This window comes from Tachysurus vachellii, chromosome 6, assembly GCF_030014155.1.
Source record: "Tachysurus vachellii isolate PV-2020 chromosome 6, HZAU_Pvac_v1, whole genome shotgun sequence".
Lineage (NCBI taxonomy): Eukaryota > Metazoa > Chordata > Actinopteri > Siluriformes > Bagridae > Tachysurus > Tachysurus vachellii.
Genome location: NC_083465.1, coordinates 13,252,169 through 13,265,674, shown reverse-complemented (window position 1 = coordinate 13,265,674; position 13,506 = coordinate 13,252,169). Strand labels below are relative to the sequence as shown.

At 37.7% G+C, this 13,506-nt stretch overlaps 1 protein-coding gene across 4 annotated transcripts in view; it reads left to right on the top strand.

The window, feature by feature from the left end:
- The window catches only part of kcnma1a (potassium large conductance calcium-activated channel, subfamily M, alpha member 1a), a 128,575-nt gene extending 115,365 nt beyond the window's left edge, over nucleotides 1–13,210 (top strand). For 3 of the 4 annotated variants that reach the window (XM_060872360.1, XM_060872362.1, XM_060872359.1), the window contains 7 exons: nucleotides 1,556–1,669; nucleotides 3,819–3,949; nucleotides 5,618–5,812; nucleotides 6,143–6,261; nucleotides 6,494–6,718; nucleotides 8,082–8,110; nucleotides 9,354–13,210. In XM_060872360.1, the coding sequence (XP_060728343.1) occupies nucleotides 1,556–1,669; nucleotides 3,819–3,949; nucleotides 5,618–5,812; nucleotides 6,143–6,261; nucleotides 6,494–6,718; nucleotides 8,082–8,110; nucleotides 9,354–9,505 (965 nt within the window). In that variant the 3' untranslated portion in view covers nucleotides 9,506–13,210. The remainder of the gene's footprint in view (nucleotides 1–1,555; nucleotides 1,670–3,818; nucleotides 3,950–5,617; nucleotides 5,813–6,142; nucleotides 6,262–6,493; nucleotides 6,719–8,081; nucleotides 8,111–9,353) is intronic. The other variant, XM_060872361.1, reaches the window with a different exon arrangement.
- The last annotated feature ends 296 nt before the right edge of the window (nucleotides 13,211–13,506 follow it).

The window sequence follows — 13,506 nt, the reverse complement described above, 5'->3', positions numbered from 1 at the left end:
GTATTCATATACATTCGTTTTTATTCTCTTTCTATAGATTGTCATTGCATAGAAATGTATTATTTATCTGGTTTATGCAATGGGGAACCATCAAAATTGAGCTTATACACATAGCATAGATAGATGATTTACATTTACAAACTAATGCACAATATATAATTACAATAATAAAAATAATATATAATCACAATAATCAAAAATGTTCTGTAATGTAATTAATGCAATTTAATATAAGCCTTAAACCTTTTTGTTTTTTTGAGCTATAATTTAATATTTTTTCTAGCACCAAGAAACAAAGATCCTTCATCAGCTATGAAACCTGCGACCAATTTATTTATTATAATAATTTGTAACAAAGGTTTTTTTGTTTTTTTTTTTGAAAAAATGTACTGCCATATGGTATTTACTAATAGTAAGCAAGATAATATGATACACGGTTACAAGCAAAGTAAACTGAACATGGAAGTTAAAGTAGCATACTAGTTAGGGTGTGTTTACTAGGTTAGGATGCCTGTGACTTGTTACTATAACATAAACTTTAGATTTGATATTCTGCAAAAAGCATCAGCATCCTACATGAGATCCTAGCTTTAGTTGTCATTGATACAGAAAGATTTCACAGTTAGGTTGTTTCTGTAATACCTCTCCTGTGGTTTAAACTTTTACCAGAAGACACACTGTGCAACAGTGCTGGTTCAAGCAAAGAAGTGAAAATGTTAACCATGATAGTACTTGAATTTCATAGATGACGTGAAAATTTTTTTTATTCTGATTTGTTTAGATGTTTTCAGCAGGGAACTTTACACAGACTGGCATTGTTTATTTGATGTGTCAAATGTGTAAGCAGGAATTATTTTGTTTACAGTTTGAAATTTGGGGAAAGTGGCAAAATGTTAGTGTCTTCTTCCTGTTCTTACATCTTTTGGCTGAATAGAGGCTCTGTGAGCACACAGAATTCTGCAGTATACTTTTAAAACTTTGTGACCTGAATCTATTCCTGCATTATGTTTTCCATTGTACAAAAAAGGAAACTATATGCTTGCATTTTTCTCTAGTCAGCACTAAATGATGGATGTCAAAACAGGCCTGATGCATTATGCATATGGCATTACTGATTTAAGGTGTTTACTTGTCAGCTTGAGAAAATGCAAAAGTGTCAAGTCATGTGAATTCATAGTCCCGTCACCGACGCTTGTATTTCATGGCTCAGAATCGCTTTTTCACATAAAAGGTTTTCAGGATCCACTTCACCAATTTTATGGTAACAAAATGAACAACATATAAAATTTATATCTACCAGCTGATGGAAAGCAGCAAATGCTAAATATGTCTCAGTTGACCTCTAAAAGCTGAATATCAGCAGTGCAGTGTTTTAGGCAGACACTGTGGTCCTTTCATTCTATATCATATTTGACATTGTCTCTGTTTACAGCAACACACAAAGGCATTTATACCAGAGTTTTTTCCATTCAGGAAAAATTCAGTCCAGGAATTTGGTCGATTGTCTAACACAATTACCTGCATCTAATCTATTATTCCTTCCTCACTCCTTCAGGTTTTACACCTCCTGGAATGGATAGATCGTCTCCAGACAACAGTCCTGTGCATGGGTTGGTTCGCCAGGCGTCTGTCACTACTGGCTCCAACATCCCAATCATAACTGAACTAGGTGACTGCAATCACTGCTACAGTATCAAAATATAGTGTCTAACGGCTGAGATCGAATTGTCTTACTCCAGTTGTGTCTCTGTTGTGTGTCTGTTGGTTTTCTGTATTGTTGTGCTTAAATAGGTCAAAGTCAAGTGCCTAACAATATTTCCATTAATGCATGTGAATAGCTGGACTTACATAGAGGCAAAAGGCATCTTGTAAAATGGGTCCATTTATTAATAACAATGACGCTGGTTGTATTCCCAGGACAGAAGGACTCATGAAAGTTTCAGATCTCAGAGGGCACTAAAGCACATGGGATTGGCCACTCTAACTCTCCACTGACCCAATTATAGTGCACTTCAATAGAAGGGCCTATAAGCATCACACACCACACACACTTAAATTCCAGTGGCCCCTCAAGACCAGAGGAATCAGATATCGCCTAGGAGTTCCACAGGCCCACATCAGAGATACATAAACCCAATGCTGTTAGAGTAGCCAAAATGGCAAGAAACCTCATGAGCCGAAAAAAAATGTAGCTGGTTTTAAGCATTTGCCCATGATCGCCATAATACCAACTGCTTTTTTCCCTTTTCCAAGTACAGTACTTTTCCACTCCAGCAATAAAAGGCTAAAACCCACACATTACGGAGGCAGGCTCTGTTTACCAGTTAGGAACAGATGTCTGGTATCTCTTGCTGCACTTACAGACACTGTGCCCTTTATGAAAGGAAATACTGTACCTTTACATTTCTAATCCCACTTTTGATATGATACTCTCATTATGTTTTTGCATGTTTGCTTGCCTTTGAACTTGCTTCAATAACAATCTCCCCTCAACGTCATTTTATCGTCATTAGCTAAGCCTGGCAAACTACTGCCTTTGGTTCCATTCAGTCAGGAAAAAAACAGTGGAACTAACATACAAATGATAACAGAACTGGGTAAGCTGTGCCTTTGTCCTCCACTGCACTGATGCTCAGCCTCCTTCATCGGCTTGTCTTGATTTCTCTGGCTGCAGACAAGGCCTGCTCCCATGGCATCACTTTGAACACATTTTTATTCTCGGTTCTGGTTGAAATTGACTCTCTTGTTTTGGACTTTTTTTCCTCCCTCTCTCTGAGCATCACGAGGCCTTTGATCACACTACAGTAGTCTGTCCTTGTGGCTGTTTCCATAGCATCTCCCTGCAGTTCATTGCTGTAGCCCAGGCTCTTTTTCATCAGCAGCCGTTCTGAAAGACTGACATTTCTCTTCCACAGGAAGTCTGGGAAGAAATCAAATTTAAGAAAAAATAAAAACCTCCAGATAAAATCTTCCCTTTAAGCCGTTTATTTTTATTTATTTATTTTTGAGCTGGCCTTAATCTCTAAAGCATACATTTTAAAGAAGGCTGAAACAAAGATTTGTATAAGCTGTGCTCAAATCGAACTGGGTTTAAGGGCATTTTTTTTCTGAACACTTGCTACTCTAGAAAATATCCTAAAAATATAATATCCTAATATAAAATAAATAAATAAATAAATAAATAAAAATAAATAAAAAAAAATGATCTGGAAATGTGACTTTAAGTTCAAGCTGAAAATAAATGTACACCAAAATAAATGTATTTGTGAATACACCTCTCATTTTATTCCTTTTAAAACCTCTGAACAAGCTTGTTAGCTACAGTAAGCCGGACTTATACTTCATTAAGAGAATTGAGTGAGAATTAATTACATTTCTAGAGTAGCTTCTCCCCCACTTTTTATGCCATTCACCTGTATTGTTGCATGTATTATTTCATTTAGAGTATACATACACAGTTTTAGCTGCTGAAAATGCTTTTAAAAAACTTTTCTTAGTTTTTTTAGTATGTCATTTATAGTACATGGCTGTAATGTGGTGTTCCACACATGTTGGATGTGTTTTCTTTGAGTTGTATATTTTTCAGGCTGCATGATATTCAGTGTGCATGGTTTTTCTTTCTTTATTTTATTAATATGGAATATGTAATAATTAACAGATGCAGTCTTCCTCAGTATTGACTTTAGAGTAGTCCAATGTCCCAGTTTTTTATTAAAACCATTATTTTATACAGATGCACTTTAGATATTCTAGTGTTTAAAACTCATCGATTCTTTCCATTCTGTCTGATCTCTAATTTGTGTTCTTCTTTTTCACAGTGAATGATTCAAATGTTCAGTTCCTGGACCAAGATGATGATGATGACCCGGATACAGAGCTGTATCTGACCCAACCCTTTGCCTGTGGGACAGCTTTTGCCATCAGTGTGCTCGACTCTCTTATGAGCGCTGTGAGTTTACTGTTGATCATTCACAGTCATATTTCCTGCATGACTTATGTTTATGTTGTAACGATTTATCACAGTATTTATATCTTCCATGCACAAGACACCTGATCAGGATAAAACCCCGACCAGGTTAAAGGAGTTTTCAGGATTGAATGAACGAATGAATGACTTTAACCCAGTTTTGTAAATTATAATATTTCTTGTGTGTCATTTATAGACATTTGTATATTTTCTAAAAGTACATTTGCATTTTTCTTGAATATTCTTTCTGTTTGCATTTAAATAACACACCAGTGGATTGAACATGGTTCTCTCTCAGAAAGTTACATTTTTCTCTCCCATTATTATAGAATTATATGATGGTGCCCACTGATCTGCTGAATCTAGTCCTCAGAAAAATTGTAAAATAAAAAGCTCTGCTCTGTTGAGATGTAGTGCTTGAGCGTTACCGTTCGGCAGAGGTTTGTAAATAAAATGCCACATAGATCAGACTGTCACCTGTAGTGACATCAAAAGGAAAGTTGTTACCCAGACTCCACAAATAATATGTCATGAAATGAACTTTCAAGAGGCTTATTCAATTTTTTAAAACAAGATAAGTGCTCAGCTTCTCTTTAATGACACTCAGTGGCACACAGGTGGGCTTATATGTGTCCAAAAGCTTTAATCTCCAAGCAATGTCATCTTGGTTAGAGTGGGATAGACGCGCTTCTCTTTTTCTCCCTCTCTTTCTCCATCTTTATTTCTCTTAATTTTTCCTTTACCTACAACCATCGCTACGACAACCCCCACTCCCCCACCCGCACTTTACGCATGATGGCTTAATTCTAGTGCCTTTCACTTTGAGTGAAGTTAGAACAAAGCAGCCTTCAAGTGTGTTCCACTCTGGACAAAGGTGAAGCTGGCTAATAGACAGCTCTCATCTATCATTCAGCTGAATGGTGCTGTCAGAGGCCTGGAAAGGTGTCACTCCATACACCGTCTGAGTTCTACCTCCTGCTGCCGCTCAGGCCGACTCCTCTCTCACACATACACACAGATACACAGGGTAAAGAGACCTGCCTTTCTCTTTCTGGTGCTGTGTTGTCAGCACCATGCATTAATGTGTCACATGTACAGGTATGTACATGGACTGTGAAAAAAGAAAAATGCAGAAAAATGTAAATTACACCACAGACCAAACCTTTGAAACCTCACATAACATGAGATTTTCTGTACTGATTTGTTTTTCAGAACTATTTCTAAATTTATTATTAGAATGTATATTTGGCTGATCATGATGACCATGTAATCCCATGTGTTTACAAGTAGTCTTAAGTCCTCAATGCGGTTGTTCTGAGGAGTTCATTCACTGAATGAATTGGGAGATCCAGAAAGATAATTATATCCAGTAATGATAATTGATAACAAGCAGATTTCCACTGATTCTGTGTGATACACTCTCCTGTTAAGCATGGCTGGTGATATCAAATGAATGTTGAAGAGGAGGGAAAACAACAACAACAGCTGGCTTAATTGCATTGCTGTGTCTCTTCCCGTCGTGAGGAGAGCAATGTGAAGAGACAGCTCAGGGTCTAGATAACAAGGCCCAGAATGGCTCCAAAATCTCTGCTGTCTTCCATGGTGACTCTAATGGTGCTGCTGTCCGTATCCTTTACCTCATCTCTGCAGACGTACTTCAACGATAATATCCTGACGCTGATCCGGACGCTGGTGACAGGAGGGGCTACGCCGGAGCTTGAGGCACTGTTGGCCGAGGAGAATGCTTTGCGTGGAGGATATAGCACGCCACAGACGCTAGCTAACAGGGACAGGTGTCGCGTGGCACAGCTCGCCCTCTACGATGGCCCTTTTGCAGACTTGGGGGTAAGTGAATGCTTAAGAAGAGCTGACAGCTTTTGTCACTTTCCCCAACACACATGCTCCCCTGTCTGACGCCTCTGCTGCCCGCTAAATCAAACCAAATATTCTGCACATGCAGAGCAGGTCCAGAGAGATAGAGAGAGTGTGTCAGCGTGAGCTATGTATGAGCTAAATAAAGCTATGTCTTCTGCTCAATCATTAACAGTTTATTAACATTGATCATTATTGTTGCGAATGACATTTACAGTTTAAAGTTACTAAATATTACATCTTTGAATTTTTTATTCTGCCCCAATGATAAATCATTACAATTTGTTATTTTCTCTCCTTTAGGATGGTGGCTGTTATGGGGACTTGTTTTGTAAAGCATTAAAAACCTACAACATGCTGTGCTTTGGAATCTATAGATTAAGAGATGCACACCTAAGTGCACCGAGCCAATGCACAAAAAGGTGAGCTGTCCTCAACTTCTAAATTTACTCCAAACATTACCCTTTGTGAGGTTTTCAGCGAGATGTACAGTCGCTACATGTATTCAGTATGCTGTTACAGTAGTCAATGCATTGAGTATGGAATCGTTTAATCGTTCTCTGACATTCATTAGCCATGTTAGAAAAGGATATCATTTCAATTATATTATAATTGCATTGTTCCTTTGATTTAGATGTGTCTGTACATTTACAGGTATGTCATCACCAACCCACCCTATGAGTTCGAGCTTGTTCCCACAGACCTGATCTTCTGCCTGATGCAGTTTGACCACAACGCAGGTCAGTCGCGAACCAGCCTGTCCCATTCCTCCCATTCCTCCCACTCATCCAGCAAGAAGAGCTCCTCAGTTCACTCAATCCCTACCACCAACCGGCCCAACCGCAGCAGCAAGACCCGCGAAAGCCGCGAAAAACACAAGTAAGAGCCTGTACCTCTCTATATACCGTGTGTCTGTGCTCTGTTTGTGTGCTTGTTGATTGCTTTTTGTAAGCTCTTGTCATACATAAGGTGTAATGTTTGTGTTTCTACCCAAATCTGCTTGTGGTGTTTGTGCATTTGCTCTGTGGTGATGTGCATGTGATGTTTGCTCTAAGCTCACACTGGACTCATTATTTCATTGCTTCATTTCAGACACACTTATATCTCAGGACCATAGCAGCACTGGCCTGTGTTTGGCTGTTTCATTATAAACATGCAGTAAAATGCCAGGGCAGTGTGAAAGCTTTCACTATCACAATTGTGTGTAAATTCTGTAATTATAACATTTGTCTAATTCACACAACTATATTGTTAGTTGGCTACAAAGAATAGAACTATAATAAATACCTGTTTTGTGTGACGTTTTGAGTCAGTGAATAGTCATCTGGTTGTGTGATTGTGCATAGATATTTGTATATAAAGTATATACAAATACTTCTTGTGTGTTTGTTTGTTTGAGTGGTGTAGGCTTTTATGGCTATGCCATCTTCTGACATGACCTAAGTCCTTATGTCTGTTTATAATAAAATGGTATAGGAGTAGAAAGTTCATTACCTGGTGTCATTTTCATATGTCTATGTACTGTACTGTATGTGTGAGGGCTGCAATTGCATGTCCATGTTTTAGTGTTTGTTAGCTGTGTTTTCTGTAGTTCTGAATTTGTTAGCTTGGATGTAGAGTTGCTAAGAGAGTCTGTTTGAATTTGATCCAATCCTGAGATCCAAAATGTCCTCATATCCTTGCAGGTGCAAGAGTTTGGTTGATTTAGTAAAAGTGTACCGAAATGGACATAGAGTATATTCCAAAGTGACTGCCCTACAGAGTTATGTCAAACTATTCAGATCTAACAGAATAACTCTGCAGGGTTCAAAATACCCTCAAGACATTGCAACTGCAAGGTGTTACTTTATGTTTAAGTGCATTTCCTCTAGTAAACTCTGTGTATTTACAACTGTTTTGGTACAAGATTATTTGGCAATTCTGGACCTTTACAAAGAGACAGATATATGCTAGGACCTTAGGCTAGGAAAGGGATGTTAGCAAGGCATTTTTTTTTGTTCAAGCCTTTGTTATTTCAGAAGATGCTGCTGTTCATTAGATAAAGTGTAACATAAACATGAAATGCATATTAGTTAAATGAAAGTGCAAATTGTTTTAAAGCTCTGAACACCTCTGAAGTTTGACTGAAGGTGTTAAACGTTAGCCTAACATAAAGGATATGGTCATGTCAGTTACCGTGTTTTAGACGTGTTTCTCACCTTGAGAACTGTAAAACTTACTTAGACCACTTCTTTTTCTAAAGTGCAACAAGGATGAATAGAATGAGCCAAGGTATGCAAGTTAATGATTCTGCATGATACAGCACCTGTTGTGAGATATTTTAATCATGTCCTTTGTGGAGCGCTGTAATGAGAGGGGCTGTTGATTTTATTTTCAAAGGAAGTCATGCCTACATTTCACTATTGCTTTCAGGTTGAAAGCAATTGGCTAATGCAACTGCTTAACTCTTGTCATGCTTAGGATCACCCAAGCATTGCATGCGGTTGATCATCCTCCTCTAATTTTTACCTCTATACCTGAGTTCATCTGATGAAATTGATCTATATATGACTTTCGTTTTGATTGCGTTTCTCTTCATGTATGTATGTATTCTCAGATTTGCTTTCTTTGCTGATCTGTGCAAGTTCTGTGTGTTTTAATCAGGCTGATTTTTGTTAGTTCGTCCACATTATGTAATTAATTGCCAGATTTTGCCAGAATTCGGATTGGTTCGATCATAACTTTTTCATCCAAACCAAGGAAAATAAGTGCTAAACGTTTCGTCTTGGCAGAAGTTTCATCAAAATGTAAGAAAGGAAACATGATGAGAAGCCCAGTACCTGAGAAATTGGCTCTCTTAACTCTTGCCATGCCGAGGGATGTCTCAGGGCAATATGAGTGCCAATATCAGTAGTGAACTCAGGGGAATAGAGCAAGGTGGCTGACTCGTTGCACCACCGCAGGCGCAACTCCACCACATCAAAAGCCTGTGCTGTGACACTGTAGCCTGCAGGCCTGCGCTGGCTGACACTCTTGAGCCTGCAGCGAGTTTCACGTTACATTCGGAGTTAGAAATGAGTGCTAGGGAATGACGGTGCCTGTGGGATGAAGACAGAAATTCATCCCACACATGGCTTAAGTCCTCTGTAATTTGGCATGCTGTCTCATTTCCCAGATTTGACCAAGTTAGAGTGTAAAATGTTCAGAGTTCAGACTTGATGCCACCGTGATAATGAACACAGGAACACAGCATGATGTCCCTTATTCTTTTAGTCTATACTATGGTCCTGAATGTGCTTAGAGCTTTTACATACCTTTTATACTGTATTATCATGAGAGAAAATAGTTAGTCATCTTAAAACCTGTATTTCTTTCTATGGATGTTGAATTCTATTTATCCTTTCACGATAAATAGAGGGTTTGTGTTTTAAACAGAGCTGCATTCAACTGCCAGCGTATTTCATTCTACTCTATTAATACTGTCCTTTTCTCTGTCCATCTTCCCCTGCCTCTCTTCTGCCTGGTTGTCTCACAGAAAAGAAATGGTTTACAGATGAACCAGAAAATGCCTACCCAAGGAACATTCAAATCAAGCCCATGAGCACTCACATGGCCAATCAAGTCAATCAGTACAAATCCACTAGCAGCCTGATTCCACCGATCAGAGAAGTTGAAGATGAATGCTGAATCCCAGGCTTTTGACGGGTTGGAGCATCCTGATGTAAAAGATGAGCGGTGATGTGGAAACAGTGATGATAATAGCGATTCACTGACATTTTACACCTCAAAGGTTTTTTTTGTGATAATGGAAACTAGAAGGGACCTCCTATGTGTATACCTTTAATGTTACTTCCATGCTTTTGGAAACATTTAATTTATAAATGTATACATAGTGATGTACATGACAATCAAATAAGGATTGTACAGCCCTCTAGCACTTTTTAAAATTATGTTAAAACAGTAAAGAAGTACTTCCTGTAATTCATTGCAATATTTTGTGTCTGTAGTGACCTGACTCTGTGCAGAAGGCTTTGTGTTATCTAGGATGAGGGTCACGGTCTTTCAGCTTGTTAACATTACCCAAAGAACCTCATCTGAAGTGTTGCTTTAGCCCCACTATACACACATACATGCACGCTCATCTGCTTCTTTTTGCACTAAATAATAATAGTGGAAAAACTTGAGACTGGAATCTAAAAAGAGTGTGAATGTTTCTGAATTCACAGCACAGCGAGTAAACTTGCTGGCTGACTGTAGAGTGGCTCGCTTACAACAAGTTACTGTTAAGGGTGATAAGAGTTGCTTAAGGGTCCTGCTTTGTGTGGAGAAGTTTTCATTTTAGTAAATGATGCACACAACCAGGACCTGCGGAGCAGGAATCTGATTTCATTTCCATCCACATAAACAGTGAAGGCCATCATGTGCAAGAATGTACACGTACTTATCATGTTCATGTAATAATGCAAGAGGTCATCTCCAGCGTAGCCCTACTAAATTGGCAATACATTATCAGGATATGCACTACTTTTGTTGATGTCTTTCCATCATGCTTGACTGCTGGTGTGTTGCTGCGGTTGTTAAAGTGTATAATCAAGGCTCATAATGCGTTGTTTGGAAAAGGCACAGGAAAGGAATACTATGTTGTGGTTTACACACTGCACTCACAATGTGATAATGCCACTATGATTGAGCTTTCAAAATATATTTAAACATTCTGTCTGATTTTGAATTAAAGAAACTTGAAATGTTGTGTTAAATGCCACATATTGCGAAAAGTGGGCATTCATGGTTCCTCCTTCTGACTGATGGCGCTGCCTGTCACATCGTTGGCACAGAGGCAGAGACGTGCTTGGATGTTCTCTGTGACCAAACATGATGCCTCGATATTACACGAATCGAAAAAATCTACACAAGCAAAGCTCAATCACGTTTGTCATTATCACGTAAAGAGAATGTTAGACAGTGTGTTGTGTTGAACTGCACTACACTTCACACTGGAACACGGTGGTGTGCTGAGCCTTCATGTGGGAAGCGTAATAATACATATGTTAAGCAGATTTTTGCTTGAAGTGTTCTGTCAGATTTATACATACTGTACGTACATAGTTATTTTTTATCCACATAAGCATAATCATTTTGTACTTATTTTTATACATATCGAAGAATTTATTTCTAAAATGATCTTAAATAGATATTAACAAGGCTTCAGTACACACCAGTTAAGTTTGTTGTCCAACAGAACATATCATGCTTTTAAAAAGGACAAGTGTACTGACCATCTCATGCTACAGGAGACAGTCGCAAAGTTCCAGCTTCAGTTCTCCGTCTGCTTTTCTGGGAGAGAACTTTAATACTCCATACTTGAGCTGCTTTGAAGGACCTAGTTATATCAATTAAAATATTCTATTACTCATTTTTCTGGGCTGAGATAAACTATTGATAACCGTAATTAGATGTAAACTGTAGTATAATTCCAAGCTGAAAGTGAAAATTACAGTAGATGGTGAAAATGTGCATGAGAATGGGTCATTGCCAATGGCTTGCATCTACTCTCTCTTTCTCAGGGTAGAATTGATCGTTAACACTGATATTGACCTAAATTAGGTCTCAGGAAATAAAGTAACATGCTGAAATATTTTCATGTGCATAAACTGTAATACACTTAAAACTGTGTTTGAAATGGCACAGACAGTCAGTGAGCTAATCATCATCTAATGCTAGATAGAAGAAAAAACATAGCAATTTTACTACTGAGGAAAAAATATGATAACGCTTAGTGTCGAATTATGTTGTGTAAATTCTGCCCATTTATAGGCCACATTTTATTTTTTGAAGAACAAGGATCTCAGCTTTAATGTTTGTCCACTGGATGTAGTTTGATCCTATTGCAGCCCACTAGGCTCTGTCCTCAAGTGATTTTGAATTGTGAATACATGGATGTTACACTTTGTAGCAAGTAGATTCTTTAAAATAAAATGTGAGTAAACTCTATGTAAAATTGGATTTTTAAATAACATACATGCTAGTCTGGGGGGGAAAAAAAGGATTCAGACCTAAAACGAATCATAAATCAAAATATACTGGAGTCATTTTTAGAGGCTTTGTCCAAGATTCTTTTCCTGTAATGAAACTCATGCAGTGTGATGTAAAGCTAAAGTATGGTGCAGAACGAAGGATTGAATGTTTTGAGAGAAGCTAATTTCAAAGTCATACTGTAATTTCAGTTTGTTATTTTCTTTAATATCAGCGTTTACATTCCATGTTGCCAGTTTTTAATAAATTATATGTTATAGTAATTAAGTCATTGTTTAAAACGCTCACTATCACTATTTGTTTACAGATATAGCAATTAGTAGATTTCAGGAATGTTTTTTTTCTCTGTCAGTAGATTTAGGATTTTTCTTTTTTTTTTCTTTAGACAGCTAAAGTCTGTCCACAAAGTGATAAACAAGGCTTGTCCTTCAGCTTGACTATATTCTCCAGTGTGCAACAAGAGCCACAGCAGCTCAGTGCAGTGTGTGTGTGCGTGTGTGTGTGTGCGTGCGTGTGTGTGTGTGTGTGTGTGTGTGTGTATATATACGTGTGTACCTGCTGCGAGGTGAAACCACTCTTCTCTACATATCAGTCTGTCTAAAGTGCCATGAAGTTGTCTCTAACCCAGCATCATCCAGTCAGATGTTAAAATCATTAAGAGGATTTTTGTGGCATCTATTCCTGGCATGGAGAACATCCAAGCCATGCAAGCCTCCATGCCAGGACAAGTGCAGGCAGTGCTGCAGTTCAACTGAATGGGGGAACGCCTGAAGACCCACTAAAGCGAAAAGTGGCATCTGAGAGAGCTTAAAGTTTCAGCTATAGAGCCAGACTTTACTGATATACATATAACTTCATAAAAAAAGAACACACTGACTGAATGACGCTGGGCACTACATGAGGTTTAATGTGTCTGTATGATCATCTGTCCACTTGTTAAAGAGTGTTATTTCAGACTATTATTCTACTATAAAAATTGTCTGTCAATACAACGTTAAAAACTGTATTGAATAATGTGCTTTAAGGGAATTAAGTCTTAACTGAAAGTTAAAACCTAAGCTGAAACTGCTATTTTTTTAATTTTCATTTTAATAAAGTCAGAACATTCAGTTTCCATTTAATTATTTGGCTGTTCATTACAGGAAAAAAGGAGTTTGAACTGTTTTGGCTAATGGAGAAATGGAGAACTTGATGGTGCTGAGTTGATCTACCTGACTCTGTCAAATATAACCTGCTGATAAACATACTGTCTTGTACAAAAAGTTTGTACATAAATTGTACATGTTTCTTTTTGTATTTTCTCAAATTAAAATGGATGTATTTGTGTTCTAATGACTGTCATTTTTTGAGGTTGCTGAAAGCAGGTTTTACTGTAAATCACCACTGATTGTGTTTCCATGCTTATACCTCAGAGCTCTTTAATTAATTAGTCAGATTAATTGAGTCAATACTCTGTAACAGCAGCTCTTTCAGATTACACTGTAATTCTAACCACATCTTTAGATGAATGCAGTCATTCTAATATGTTATTTTGTGCTCCCCATCATATAAGACTAAGCTGAGAAAAATAAATAAATAATATGATGTGTTCTCTAAGGAGATATTAAACAATATATATATATAAAAGTGATACCAGGATCTAATTTATTTTGTGC